We start from the raw sequence: 15028 nt of genomic DNA, 5'->3' as shown, positions 1-15028 counted from the left end.
CTGGTTCATTGCTGTGTCCCGAGGCCTTGCCCTGAGCAGGTGTTCAGGAAGTGGCTGTGGGATGAATGACTGTCACAGTCTGGTTGGCTGCAGCAGAGCATTGTGCAAATCCGGGCAGCCCAGGTGGGCAGGATTCACTGAGTCCGGGCTACTACAGGGCCAGGCCAGCCACACCCTCAGCCCCGCCCTCTCACATAATTGATGAGCTAGATAGTACGTGTCCTCCACACTTGGGCTGTCACAGGGCAGGATCGGTAAGGAGCAGCTGCAGGGGAACCAAGAAGGCTTCTCGGAGGCTGTGGGTCGTCTGAGGCGTGGGGGTGATATGAGGAGGGCTGGGCACAGACCTACTGGGACTCCACATGGCTGGTATGCTGTGTGCACAGCAGAAGATTGGCACAGTCATCACCCCACTCAACCCCCAGCCCTGAATTTCTCCATCACCTGTCTTGCTCCCTGGTGGGAGGTCTTAATGAGGGTCTCAGAGGCAGTGGTACTTGGATCTAGGTCATTTATGAAAGCCCTGGTCTCATCTGTCTGTCTGTCTGTCTCCCGGCCTCTGCAGTGCTTTGACTTGGAGTCATACCTGCAGCTGAATTGCGAGAGAGGGACCTGGAGGTGTCCTGTGTGCAAGTGAGTGATGCCCACCTCAACGGGAGCTTCCTCTCCTGGCCGACAAGGGGAGGAGCTCGGCTGGCCTCCCTCGGGCCCTGTTCTTTGGGATCCCACCACTTCCATCTGCCCTAAAAGCAGAGAAGAGAACCCAAACACAGCAGAGGGGCTTGGATCACGGGGGCTGTGCACAGTCCCTTTATATCGAGATACAACAAGGCGGTCCTCTCCTATTGATGCCCCCAGTCGGAACCAGCAGCAGGGGCAGGGTCTCCTGGACACAGTGGGGAGGAGTGGGCTGTGCCCCCACCCCCTAGGATCGAGGAGCAAAGGCCAAGCCTTCCTCTCTCTTTTTCCAGTAAAACCGCTCTGCTCGAGGGCCTGGAAGTGGATCAGTACATGTGGGGCATCCTGAATGCCATCCAACAGTAAGTGGGCCTCCCCGTGTTAGGGTGGGCAGGAGGGGGCGGGGCAGGAATACTGGCTTGGATGGCACAAGATGAGTGGCTGGATGTCCCTGATACCCCATCCTCCACCGGGCTGGCAGACCACACCCACATCCCTCAGCTCTCTGCAAATTTGAGGACTTCTGTACCTGAACTTTCCGGAAAGGACCAAGCTCAGCCAGAGCAGGAAGCTGACAGTGTTTGCAACAGCAGCGGCTTGGGTGGAGGCCTTGGGGCCAGCTGCCTCATGCCCAACCACTTGCTTTTCCTATAGCCTCAGTCTCCCCATCTCTCAAAAGATCTAAAACACGCCCACACCTCTGTCATATGCAGAGTGTGGTGGTGGGAAGTAGGGCAGAGGGAGCCTGGACCAGGACACCTCAGTGTCTGCCCAAGCTGGAGGCTTTGTGTCCAAAGGCCGGCACCACAGAGCCTCAGCTCTGTCCCCTTGCTCCCCTGCAGCTCCGAGTTTGAAGAGGTCACCATCGACCCCACATGCAGCTGGCGGCCGGTGCCCATCAAGTCAGACCTACACATTAAGGATGACCCTGATGGCATCCCCTCCAAGCGATTCAAGACCATGAGTCCCAGCCAGATGATCATGCCCAATGTCATGGAGATGATCGCGGCCCTGGGCCCTGGCCCATCCCCCTATCCACTCCCACCTCCGCCGGGGAGCACCAACTCCAATGACTACAGCAGCCAAGGTGGGTGATATGGGACAAGGAGGGAGGAAGGAGTCCCATTGGGGGACACAGAATTTCTCGGATGGTAGCAGGTGCAGGGAGGGTATGATGTGAAGGTGCAGAGATAACACACCCCTAAAAAATCTTACATCACTGGACTTGGGGGCGTGGCAGCCCATGCAATGCCGTCTTCCCCTTTCCACCCAGCCACCTGGTTCCATCCAGCCCTGTGGGTTGGCACCCAGCCGGGAGGGCATGAGTGAGGAGCTGCTCCATGAGCCAGCCTCCTGCCTCTCCCATGCACCCTGTCCAGCCTCCTATTCTGAATCCTGGAACCCCTGGTCTGACAGGTGCCAAGCCAGAGGCCGTTAGAGTCTGCTTTGCTGGGGGCGCTAACACTGCTCCCCCTGGAGTTCTTGGCCTTCCCGTGTTTCTCTCTGATATCTGTATACTGTCCCTGCCACTCTCCTACCCTTCCAGAAACAGAGTCTAGGGGCCTGGAGCTCCAGCTTTTGGCCACCAAGGTCACCATCACTGCCTTCTCACTCTCCGTGCTGCCCAGACCAAACTGTACCACACTGCCCTCGGTTCCTGGAAAATGTCCACCCCACCTCAAACACAGGGGACGGCAGCCACCCACAGGATTCCTGCCCTTAGGGGCTCCTGGACGATGAGAGGCCCGGAGAGGTTAGCCCACCTAGCCAGAGTCCCGCAGGATGCTGAGGGCCCCGGCTCTCCAGCACGCTGACCCTCTGAGTTCTTGCCATGGCCACGTGGTGGAGGGAGCAGCAGCTGGGGAGTTGGCTTCTAATGGTGCCATCTTGAGTCTGAAACAGCTTTCTTCATGGACTTGGCAGATCCTGACCCTTTTCCTGGGTCTGGGTCATCCCAGTGACAAAGTGCTGCCGTCAGGGGCTGTGGGGGGCAGGTCTGGGGGGCTAGCTCAGCAGATCCTGTGGAAAGCTCAGACTTGGGCCTCATTCTATGTCCCCGCTGCCCACAGGCTTCTGGCCCACCCTTCTCCCCTTCTGCCCTGCCCGTAGCTGGAGAACAGCCCTCACCCTGGGGTGCCAGGGCCCACGGGAGAAGGCTGCATCACTGCCCCACTGCACAGCCCGGAAGCCTGAGGCTCCAGGAGCCGACTCCAGCCTCTTGGGAGGAGGGATTTGGTTCTTAATTTATACATTGTGTCCCCTGGGGGTGGCCATCTTCCCTCTGGGTGACACCCCTTTTCCCCTATCTTGTTCCAGGCAACAACTACCAGGGCCACGGCAACTTTGACTTCCCCCATGGGAACCCTGGCGGGACGTCCATGAACGACTTCATGCACGGGCCCCCCCAGCTCTCCCACCCCCCAGACATGCCCAACAACATGGCTGCCCTCGAGAAGCCCCTCAGTCACCCCATGCAGGAAACTGTGAGTACCTCTCCCTCGCCAACGCCCTCCAGCCTCTGTACGGGGCTGACAGGGACAGAGGGCTCCCCCTGGACCTCTCCGATGTTTGCCTCATTCCCTCCCAAGCAAAGGGGAGGACTGAGAATTGAGTCTCCAGGAGTGGGCGACTTGACTGATTCTGGGTCACGGCCTATCAGCGTCCTTGGACTCGGCTGTTTCATTCACCTCGGACATCGGATTCTCAGGAGATGGGGGAAGCTTTAGGCTCTTACCTGCACACACACTGCGTACATACACACATGTGCACACCCCACACACACAGGCCCACACACCCCCATACAGCCCACACATGTCCCCACCGCCACACACATGCACACACACCATGCCCTCTCTCCCCGCCTTATACACACTCTTACACTGACTTTAGCTCCATCCATCCATCTAGAATTTTGTCCCAAACCCAGGCACTTACTCCCCAGGGGTCTGAGTCTTCCAGGTATCACCTCTTCCTACAGAAAGAAACGTTGGGAAGTCTACTTACCTAGACAGTATTCACTTTTTCATCCTATTTCACATGTTAACACACCCTGTGTTGCTGAGAAAGCACCTTCAGGTAAGGTGTCCTGTGCTGTCCAGAGGTCTTCTCTTCCTTGGCCCCCACGGCCATGATGGGAGCCCTGGCTACCTCCTGAGTCCTCATCTAGGGAGCACTCCCAGCCGTGCCTTGTGCCATGTGTAAGCAGACACAGGCCTTGTGCTAATGGAGCAAAAGTTCTGGCAGTGCCTAGATGGATGGATAACAGTTGGGGCTTTGGGGAAACCAAGGCCCAAGGGCTAAAATCTGAGGCCTCAGTCATTCTTTCTGTCCCTGGTCTCTTATCCTAGCAGGAAGGCAATCCCTGAGGGCTTGGCAGTGGGTCCTGGGCCACAGCAGCCAGAAAGAAGGCTCCAGGGTCTTGCCAGTGCCTGGCAGCGGGGTTAGGGGGCCTCTGCCCAAAGGCACCTCTCCAAGCCCCCCCATCCTCCACCACACGCCCTGGAAAGAAGGGGCATGCGTTCCCCACACCTGATGTGGAGTTGGCTCCGCCCCTGGGCCGGGGACTGTCCTACATACCAGAGCTACCTGTTCTCAGCCAGAGTGACTGTTGACCAGAAGGACTGTAGTTGAAGGGCACTGCGGCAGCTTTCCTGAGGGACCCCAGAATGCCAAATTGGAAATAGCTGCTTTTACAGGCCTTTGGCCATATTTTTGGAAGTTACTTTCTGCCCCATGGGGCTTCCAACTTTTGGGGGCCTCTCCTGGCCTCCTTCCCCAGCCTTGCTCCCTAGGACGTCAGCATCCCACGCCCGGGAGTCACCCAGATCACACTCCTCTACACGTTCCCACGGCGCCTCCCGAGTCCTCACAGTTCCCAGCACTGCAAGACGGTGGCGGGAGTGCTGTATGCTCCCTGTGTCCGACAGACTTTCTCCTGCCTTGTTAGCCCTGCCACCTGGGGCCTTTGCAGAGAGACTTAAGCCTGTGAGCTGACTGCACAGCCCCCCAGGATGCTCCCTAGATATGCAGTGTCCTTCTCCATTTCTAGGATTTCACTCTATGGTATCTGGATCCAGAGTACAGCTGCGTAAGGGGGAGGAGGTGGTGGGTACAGTCCCAGATAAACATTCCCACATCTGCTGGACCCCAGCAGCCTGACCCAGCTGAGCATGAGACTAGGAAGGGTTTCCATGTGTGCACGGATGGGCAAGAGGGCTCCAGCCAGGCCCTGGTCACTCAAGGACTCTTCCATGCCAGGTGGGAGGGTGACAGGTACATCAGCAGGTCCCAGAGAGCACCTGCCCCTCCAGGTTCTGAGACATTCCAGCAAGACGTCAGGGCCAAAAGGGAGGGCAGTTGTGTCAGCAAATCTGGGGACTGTCAGTCCAGGGCTGGGTTGCTCCAAGAGTGTGGTGGCCCTCCCTGCCCCACTACTTCCCAGAATGGATGCTATAGAGCATCACAGGCATGGGTGAGAGCCTCAGGCTGGCCTCATACTGACAGCTGTGGTGGCTGTCCCTCCAGCCTCTCCTGATCCCTCTTACTTCATATGCATCCCACATGTGGTCCCACAGGGTCACCAACCCCACGGTGGTGCAGTCATCCGCTATTCTCAGGGCCCGGGCTAGAGGGGCGTTGTGTTGCATGGGGCCACCTGGACCATGGGCAGAGGCCAGCCCACAGCACGGCCTGGGGAGCGGCTCAGGAGAATCAGGAAGAGGAACTAGGGTCTGAAGGGATGGCGTGGCTGCTGTTTCCAAACCCACAAAGAAAGGAAGTGTCAGTGTTTCTGTGTGGCCCAGAAGACGGGGCAGGGAGGAGGATACTGGAAGACTAAGGAGATATGTGGTCACCAGGCTGCTGGGTCTGAGGGAGCGGCCTGACCAGTCAGTGAGCTCCCTTCACCTGCCAAGTGCAGTGGGGCTGGGGGTCCGTCAGGGATGCTGGGAGTGGGATGAGGGCTTGGACTCGGCCTTCCAGTCTGAGATCTGAATGCCGAAGGCTGCTGAGGCAGCACACAGATTGGCAGGGGGAGTTGAAGTGTCTCCCACCCTGTGTCCCCTGCCTGCCCACCCGGGAGTTTATCTGTGAGAGAAGCACGCCTGCCCCAGCATCGAGGCACTCCGTTGGTGGCCTTGTGCCCAGGGCGGTGTGTCCAGGTGCCTGCCAATCCTTACCACGCTGTGGTGTGGCCTGGCACTGCCTAGGTGGGTGGCCAGCAGGAAGGGTCTGGCAGGACTCAGAAGCCCTGGCTCTGCCCCTCTGACTTGGGCTCATTTCGTCTTACCCAGGGGCAGCAGGCAGAGCTTGCAGTGAGGCCCCAGCTACCACTGGAGCCTGCGTGCCCGGTGTCTCCCCCAGCCCAGGGCCCACGTCGGGGCAGAGACCCACCTCCCTGAGCTGCACGCCTGCCCCATGCTGTCGTCCGTGTCTGCTCTCCGCCGCCCCACGCCGCCAGCAGCACTCCCGCCCGCCTCCCTGCTCCCTGGAAACATGCCCATTTCGCTTCTCCATCCTGCCCTCACTGTTGTTCATTGTGCTGGTGTCCGGGCGAGGGAGGCAGAGGGGCTCCCAGGGGCCTGGACCCCGCTCTCATGTCTGTGCTTGTCTCAGAGCCCCTGGCCGCCTCCCTCCCGGCCCCACGCGGCCTCTGAGCCCCCTTGACTGACGGTTTAGTGGGGAGGACTTTTTTTGTTTGTTTCTCTGCACCCAAAAAAAAAAGGCATTCAGCTGTGTAAAGGGGTGGCTTTGTTTTGGGGGTTTGTTATTTTCCTGGTTTTGTTTGGTTTTCATTTCTCCAGGCATCTCGTCGCTGTACCTCGTCACCTCACCTTTCTTTTTCCTGCTCTCTCCTCCTCCACAGATGCCACACGCTGGCAGTTCTGACCAGCCCCATCCCTCCATACAACAAGGTTTGCACGTCCCACACCCCAGCAGCCAGTCAGGGCCTCCATTACATCACAGTGGGGCTCCTCCTCCTCCTTCCCAGCCTCCCCGGCAACCGCCACAGGCCGCTCCCAGCAACCATCCACACAGCGACCTGACCTTTAACCCCTCCTCAGCCTTAGAGGGTCAGGCCGGAGCGCAGGGAGCGTCCGACATGCCGGAGCCTTCGCTGGATGTAAGTTGGGGTCACCACATGCCTTGGCCTGGGGCTAGGCCTGGCGCTGGGACCTGCCCGAGAGCAGGGGTGGGTGTTAAGGGCCCGAGGCCCAGGGTGGAGGAGGTATAGCCGTGAGGGGGTGGGGGTGTGGAGGGTGGGCCCCGCCAACCTGCCTGCCCTGACTCCAGAACCAGGGAGCCCCACAGTGGGCAAGCCTCACCGAGGGTCCCAGCATCCCCTCCCTGACCCTGCTGGCTCCGCCCCCGTCCCCTCGGCCACAGTCCTGCAGCCCAGCCCTGCCCCGCCTCCCTCTAGGTCTCCATGGCATCCCTCTGGGCAGGTTTTGGAGGCAGCACAGGAGGGTCCCCACTCTTCCTCCCACCTCCCCTCCCCCTCCCCCCACATCGGCTTGCCATCTCCGCGTCTGCCACACACTCTGGCCCAAGGCAAGGGAGGGCCTGGAGGGACAGGGTCCCTCTGTCTGTCTTGCTGGTGTATGTCTGTCTCCAGTTTCTAGTCTGTGTGTTGTCATGCCCTGTGCTTCTGCTCGCTCCATCGCTCACTCTAAGAGGCCCCTGTGTGGGGGACAGTAGGATCGGCCTCGAGTCGCGCTGGAGGGGTTGACCGAGGCGGAAGTGGGCAGCTGAGATTCAGGGGTCACACCCCTTGAGAACTGAATGGTCTTGAAGGTGGGGGCGGGGGACACTGACTGATGGGTGCTGGGCAGCTGGCCAGGGCTGCCAGGGAAGAACACACATCTGCCCCTCCTGTCACTCACCCCAAGGCCCTGGATTCCCAGAGAGGAGGCAGCCCTCTCCTCAGTCACTCCTGCCCTTCACATCCCAGCCCCACTGTCACCCTTGGCCCCAGCAGTGTCAGAGTCTCTGTGGTGAATCGGGTTCACTCGGCTTTCTGGCCGTCTTAGATTCTTACCCAGCTCTCTTCCCCAGACCAGACCAGGGCAAGAGACCAAAGCTTCAGGGACCTCACGGTGGAGGGCTAGTCTAGCCTCTGCCCAGGGGCACAGGGAGCAGCAGTGCTACTGGCCAGCCAGCCAAGAGCGGGGAGCTCTCGGGAGAGGTGCGGGGTGGGGGGAGCCGCAGGGACCGCCCAGCCTGATGTGCAAAGCTGCATGATTTCTGCTGGGAAGCTGAGTGACCCGCAGCTCCCCGTGGCGGGGTCTAAGGAACGCTCTATTCAAGAGGAAGCCTCCTGGGGCCTTTCCACGGAGCTGATGGGCCGAGGGGCCCTCTCTCCCAGGCTCGAAGTAAGCGCGGCGGCCCAGGTGCATCTGGGGGCCGCCAGCGCTGGTAGTTTCCCCTGTCTGGGCCAGGGTCCCAGGAGACAGGTAGGGGGCGAATGGACAGGCCTGGGGTGCCCCGCCTGCCTCGCCCTGGGCCGGCCCGGCCCTCGGCCGACACCTCATCTGGGCTTCTGTGCTTCTTTTCCAGCTCCTTCCAGAACTCACAAACCCTGACGAGCTCCTCTCGTACCTGGACCCCCCTGACCTGCCGAGCAATAGTAACGATGACCTCCTGTCTCTCTTTGAGAACAACTGAAGCCCACCCCTCCGTCAGGGCCGCCCCTCCCCACACGGCCCCCTCCCCCGTCTGCCCCACACACCCTTTCCCGCCGGGAGCCCCTGCCCTCGGACCACCCCGCCGCGGCCTTCTCAGAGCGCAGGGGGCGGGAGGGTGCGCTGCGGACGCGGCGTGGGTTTGGAGCCCACGCCCAGAGCAGGCCCCGAAGATGACCCTCCAGACGGGGAGCCAGCCAGGGAGGGGGCACATGCTGACAGTGGCTTCCAGATGACCCTCCGGCGCCCCCCCAGGGTCTTCCAGTTTCTAGACTGTAACCTGGCATCCCTGCTTCCTGGCCCAGAGCCACCTCCAAGTGACTGTGAACCTGAGGGAGGGCCCCCCAGACCCTGGCGGCTCCGAGCCTTGGAGGAACAGCGGCGGTTGGCGGAAGTGAGAACGGCCTGCCCACCATCACCACCACCCCCCACCACAGAAAAGCACAAACCTCTGGGAAAGAGAACTCTCAGGGGCCAAGGCTGTCACTTGGACCCCTGTCCTCTAAGCCAGGATACCCTGTAAAACATTCTCAGAAAGCAGAGAAAAAGGACAAGATTCTGTGTTTGGGAAAGGGTGAGCCAATCCTGCTTGGGGACCGGTGGGAAAGGGGGTCAGGGCCTCCTCAGAGCCAGGATGGCTCCACAACCTTTGAACTCAGGCTAGGGCCCAGCCTTGAGGGGGCAGAGAGAGAAGGAACTGAGCTGAAATTACTGTACCCTTAGTTGGGGGCGGGGGTGGGGTATGTGCCACCAGGCAGAGTTGGAGTCCAATAGAAACAGCAACTTATAACTTTGCTCCAAGCCACTCCCTGTTTTTAAACGACAGCAACTTAAAGCTACAAAGTCATCTGGAGAAAAGGAACATTGGACTTGGACAGCAAGCAAACCATTTCTCTCCATGTGTTCTGTTTCCTTCCTCCTGCTCCCCCTCCCCACCTCTCCAGGACTGTTACGTGGGACACCCACTTCCCTCTGTCCTGGTTCCCCTTCGTCCACCCAGACGGCAAGGTGGTGGTGGAAAGGCAGGGCGTACGCGGGCTCAGCCGCAGGAACCCAAGCATTGCTATCTCTCTGGCCCCTCCGTCTTGTCTGGTCTGCCCCTCTGCTCGAGGCTGCCCCTCCCCGACTCCAGCCCAGTCCGTTGCCGCCTGTGCCAGGATGTACCCTCGAGCATTGCGTGGTGTTTCTGTGGCTGTCTCAGATGCCGCACTTGGCTGCCAGCCTCTCCTTCCCTCTGTGTCCCTCTGCCCTCAAAAGCTTAGCCCACACTCCTGCTCCAGCAGAAGCAGCCTCTGCTTCACTCCATCCGGCTTGCTGCTCGTTGTCAGAGTCTCCCGGGTAGCTTTTGGTGCGTGTTTTGCTCCATGCGCCTCTGTGCTCCCCAGAGCCATGTGGCCTGTGATGCTGCCGGGCCATCAGGTTGCTTGGGTCCCCTCGGTAAATTTGTCACGCCCCTCCCTGCTGCTGCCCAGGGCCCTCGCCTGCTCCCCCATCCACTGTCTGTTGTCGGTCTCCGTCTCCCTTTCTGTTGGGGGCGGGGATCCCCAGCACTCCTCTGGATTTGACCGGAACGATGGCCTCAGCTGTTGAGTTCCAGTCACTCTACCAGACGGCCTGGCACAAGGTTTTCTGCAGGAAGGCTGCCATCGTCCCATCCCCGCCCCTTTTCCTTTGTCCCCCTTGTCGAGGTTTTTCAAACAGCGTGGTGTTCCGTATGCAAATCAATTATTTTAAGAATTGCTTTTGTAAATACCTTTGTGAATATTTTAGTATTGTCTTTGATAATATTCAACATTTTCATGACCTGGTTATAGCCTTTGCTGGTGTTTTTAAAATACCTTGACTCAACGACAAAGACCGAGTCCCTTTTTTTAAAAAAAAAAACAACAAACAAAAACAAAAAAGCAACCAGGGCCATTTGTACAGATGAAGGGACAAGAGCATGGGTGGCTGTACCGTGAGTTAGACCAGGTCACCCACTGTTTAGAGCCATCCCCAGTTGGCTGGTGGTAGCATGTGGCTGTCTTTGCCCCAGCAGGTGGCCACGTTCCGTGTCAGGCCATCTGGGAATGTACCGCCCCAGACAGACTTACAGATGCCTTCCTTGGAAGTTCCCGCCTCCTGCCATGCCACTTCTTCTCAGAAAGGCCTGGGGTCCGTTCTGGTTCTTACTGGGCTGTCCCCACTCTGCTCACCGACCTACCCACAGCTTTCTAGTGCAGAGGGTCGACGCGCTCCCCCCAGCCCAGGCTCCAGGCACCTCCCTCAACCACCTCTGAGGAAACCGTGGGCTTGGCACCCGAGGCAGGTTTCCTGGGTCCCCTCCCAAGCGAGCCTCCACCAGCAAGTTCAGCAAAGAGCTTTCCAGAACCGTGGTGCCTGAAGCCCGCGCTCTTCCAGAGCGGTTTTGGAGCCAGGCCAAGGGGAGCGGGAGGCATCAAAGCATCCGGGGCTGGAGCAGACCCCAGCTGGTGACACTTTCAGGTGACGACAGCCTCCCCAAGCAGGGGCGTTTCTGAACTCTGGGGAGATGCTTCCCTGATCCTTTCGGATGACTACTCGGAGCCATAAGTAACCTCAGCAAAAACAATGCCTCAGCAAGTCACTTCTCCATGACAAGCACCCACCCAGGCCACAGGCATGTTTCTGCCCCGACCCAACAGGATGGATGGGGCGCCGGCTGGCAGGCGGGAAGGCCCAGGTACAAGCAATCCCCCCATCTTCTTGGTTTGAAGCTTTACCCGTGTATCATGTTCCTTGTAGCCATTTTTATTTTTTAAGAAACTTCTAATATTTTCTCCCTAACGGAAGCCCTGAGCCCCCAGAGCGCGACACGTCTGCTCCCTCGGCCTGACCTACCCAGACAGGGCGACGTCGGCGGCAGCGACTCAAGGGACGTGTGTACATATGTAAATGGGAAATAGAGACATGTTAACAGATGCATTCATTTCCCTCGGAATGTGTATTGTTTTTATTTTACGGAACAAAACAAAACAAAACAAAAAGGCTTGGAACTCCATCTTAATGTGGAAAAACTAGATCCTGTCTGTTAGCGTATGTGAGGTCTCTCTCCGCATCTGTCTCCTGTAATATACTCTGACTCTGTGTGGAAAGGAACTTTTGTTCCATTTTGTTTTTATTTTACCTACATGTACTATTTAGCTTCAGTGTACTAGTCCTGCCACCTGTGTATTTTTAGGGTGCTATGGAAATAATGAAAAGAAACGGGGATTTCAGAAGAAAATTGTAACCAAATTCATACTTTGTATAATTTTTGATATCATGATCGCAGGTGATTCCCACGTACACACATGAACACACCCACAGTGCAGCCCGAAGTAACTTCCCACAGCAACCGTCATTGTCTGTGTACATCTCTGTACAATGCAATCATTTCATACTTTGAACTGGTCAGAAAACTAATTGTGATTTCTAGTCTTGCAAAGCTGTATGTAGTTAGATAATGTGACAACCTCTAATATTTATCTAATAAATATGTATTCAGATGAAACCTGTATATTAGGTGTTCATGTGGTTATTTTGTATTTAAAGATCAAATTATTTGACTATTGCTAGACATTTCTATACTCTGTTGTAACACTGAGGTATCTCATTTGCCCATGTTAATTTTTTTCTAAATAAATGGACAAAAATGAAGGTTTGGCGAATTAGCTATTTTGTGAATGTTAAGGAGTGGTTTGGGTGTTTCTGTTTTGGCTTTTTAAACCACCACCCCTGCCCAATCAGCCTGGAAACAAAAAATGCAGTCAGGTGCTTTGCGTCTTAAGTTGGAGGCGCCCCAGCCACAGGTGTCCCTGGAAGAGGCCTTGGAACCTGGGTCAGGTGACTGTTCAGAGCCCAGTGCCCTCACCTCCTGGTGGGCCCCGGTCTCCAGCAGGCCCTGGGCCTGGTGATGGGATGGACAGGCAGGAAGGGAGAGGTCCCTGAACTGGGCCAGGCCCTGTGTGGGGTGTTGGGAACTCAGGCCAAACGTGACTCAGGGAGGGTGCACGGTGCTGGCTGGGCTCTGCTAGTGAGCCCCTTTGGATTCTCTGAGCTTAGGAACAGGAATCTATTCATGTCGACATGGCCACTCCTGTTGACCATCTCTCTGGCCACCCCGCTCCTCAGCACCCCTGCCTGCCTTCTCCTCCAGAGGAACCTTGGGTCTTCTCTTGCCAGTGACTGCAAATTACATAGGTTTCTCTGCTACAGCCCCTGCTCAGGCCCCGGTTCTAACAGTCCTTACAGCCTCAGACACAAATGACTGCCCTTCCTGTGTCTCCTCCTGAACTTTGGGGAAGTGAATCTGATTCTCAGAGCCTACCAGCCACTGCCGCCGTCCCCTTTACTCAGCTCTGGCCTCGGGATAGGAGAAAAGCAAATGTGGCTGTTGTGGGGGCCCCCCCCACAGAGACTGGGTGAGAGCAAGTCCAAAGAAGGAAGTGGGGGCTGACCGGCGCCCCAAAATATGTCGCTGGAGAGTGTGTGTGTGTGTGTGTGTGTGTGTGTGTGTGTGTGAATGTGTGTCCGGAGAGGGTGAAGGTCTGCGTGTGAGCGGGTTTATGTGTGCAGGACTGAGTCAGGAGGGTGCCGGTGTCCCCAGCCACGGAACTGCCTATGGGGAATTGAGGGCCTGGAAGTCCCCCGCCTCTGGGGCTTCTCCAAGGTGGCCAGTTTCTCTTTCGGGGAGATGTGAGGGGAGAAGGAGAATTTATATTAAAAATGAAAGCCTGTGGTCATCACCTTCTGCCGGCATCACAGGGCAGGAGGTGCTTTCTCTGAAAACAGACACTTCCAGAAAAGGGGTGAGTGGCATCCATGACAGCTTCCCAGATGGGGCCCCCAGCTCCTCGTTGCCATGGGGCGGTGCTTCCCCGTGGCCACATCGAGTGGCCTGTGGAATCAGTTTGATGGGTTGTAACCAGCACTTTTTAAAGATGTAGCTGAGAATAAAGTAGAAAACATTGGGAGCACCCTAGAAAGTAAGGGTGAGGATTGTATGGTGAAACTTTTGTTGCAGTTGTGTGTGTGTGTGTGTGTGTGTGTGTTTGTCTGCTGAGTCATGATGTAAAATTAATTCTTACTTGTGGGTTGTGGTTAAAAACAAAAAGTTTGAATGCCATTGCCTTGAAGGCAGGAAGTGGGCAGGGGCTGGGGAGGCAGAGGCAGGGCAGTGCTCCCTTCACGATAAAAAGCAAACCTCCCTGCTAGTCTAGCTTTGGAGACTGAAGCCAAGGATACGGCTAAATTCAGGCAGGTGACTGCCTAGCAGGTCTGCATGGAGACCCGCCTACTCCACCCCACTAACTCCTCCTGAGACTGGTTACTCCTGCTGTGGGCCTAGAATGAGAAAAGCCCAGGGGAAAAGCCGAGCCAGGGCCTGGTTCAAGGCAGCTTGATGCTCCGCTTCCCGCCACTCCTCGGTCCCCCCTCTGCAGCCCTCCCTCCCTCTCCTCACCCCGCCATGCATCACATCCTCCAGCCAGCCCATGGGTCATCTTGGGTTTCAGTTCTTCCCAACCTACCCTGCAAAGCCACTACCCTGAATCCAATGACTGGCTCTCCACATCAGTCCATAGGGTGCTGGTGGGGAAAGTTACTCGGCCCTGCAGGTCGCTGCCAGGACAAATTAGGGTCTCCAGCCTCACTGCGACCTCAGGGCAGGGTCTCCCCACCCATCCACCCATTTCCCTCTTGCTCTGCTCCAGCCTCCTGCTCCACCTCACTCTGCAGGCTATCCCACCATCACACAGACCCCCACTAACTTTCCCCCACCCACAAACCCACCTCTATCCTCCCCCAGCTTTATCTTCCTCCACCCAGGCCCAGAGGATGTGGTGTCCCTTCCTCAGCCAGGGCCAGCCTCTCCCTGAGCCCCTGACACTGTGACCTCTTTCTCTTCTGGAAGGGACTTCAGCTCCTTCCCTTTACTCCCCGCCTCCCACCTCCCCAGGTCTGGAGCTCTGGGCTCTGGGTCTAACAGCCTCATCCCCACTCTTTGCTGTCCAGCCTCTCCCTACTCCTTCTCACGTAGACTTCTCAGCCTCCTTGATCGCCCATCCTCCTTGACACCTTGCAACCCACGTCTCTGAAGTTCTCTGAAACTTCTTAGCCTGGGAGGCAGCCTCTGAGAATAGGACGCTGGAGGCAGGTCATTGACCAGATGTGAATGAGGTCCCATCACTGGTCACAGTTGTGGGCATGGAGTAGCCCTGTATCTGCTATGATTTCCACCTGTAGTGAACCGGGATGGCACACAGCTGGTGCAGCATCTCTGGCCTTTGAGATGGAGGAGGAAAGAATAACTGCCAAGACTACGGAATTGAGTGGCTGTTGCTAAGTGTCACTGATTCATCAAAGAAAGGAAATGACAGTCCCAGATGGCTTCATCAGCCATTTGAAACAAAGTATGAAAGTCCAAGGAAACCTCTTTGCAAGAAGCACTGAACTTATCTTCTGCAGCTGGAGGACAGACAGAGTGAGATCAGGCAAGGACCTCACTGTAAGAGTGGCAAGACCTCAGAACGGGCTGGATGCTCTGTCACCAAAGTCAAGCCCCTAGTAGGGATGAACTGAGATCCCAAGATTCGAGATGAAGATGGTGGCCCCACGCCTCCCCTTGGAAGATATCTGTTGCCTCGTGAAGGGTTTATTATAACCAGCTGACA

General features: G+C 57.2%; 1 protein-coding gene across 9 annotated transcripts in view; it reads left to right on the top strand.

Annotated features, from left to right (window-relative positions):
• ZMIZ1 (zinc finger MIZ-type containing 1) overlaps positions 1–11874 on the top strand; it is a 228178-nt gene extending 216304 nt beyond the window's left edge. For all 9 annotated transcript variants that reach the window (XM_072971228.1, XM_072971227.1, XM_072971229.1 and 6 more), the window contains 6 exons: positions 566–633; positions 972–1040; positions 1521–1765; positions 2995–3161; positions 6542–6799; positions 8233–11874. In XM_072971228.1, coding sequence (XP_072827329.1) covers positions 566–633; positions 972–1040; positions 1521–1765; positions 2995–3161; positions 6542–6799; positions 8233–8340 — 915 coding nt within the window. In that variant the 3' untranslated portion in view covers positions 8341–11874. The remainder of the gene's footprint in view (positions 1–565; positions 634–971; positions 1041–1520; positions 1766–2994; positions 3162–6541; positions 6800–8232) is intronic.
• The last annotated feature ends 3154 nt before the right edge of the window (positions 11875–15028 follow it).

This window comes from Vicugna pacos, chromosome 11 (assembly GCF_048564905.1).
Source record: "Vicugna pacos chromosome 11, VicPac4, whole genome shotgun sequence".
Taxonomy (NCBI): Eukaryota; Metazoa; Chordata; class Mammalia; order Artiodactyla; family Camelidae; genus Vicugna; species Vicugna pacos.
Note: the sequence above shows the minus strand (reverse complement) of the source record. Positions and strands in the feature narration are given on the sequence as shown.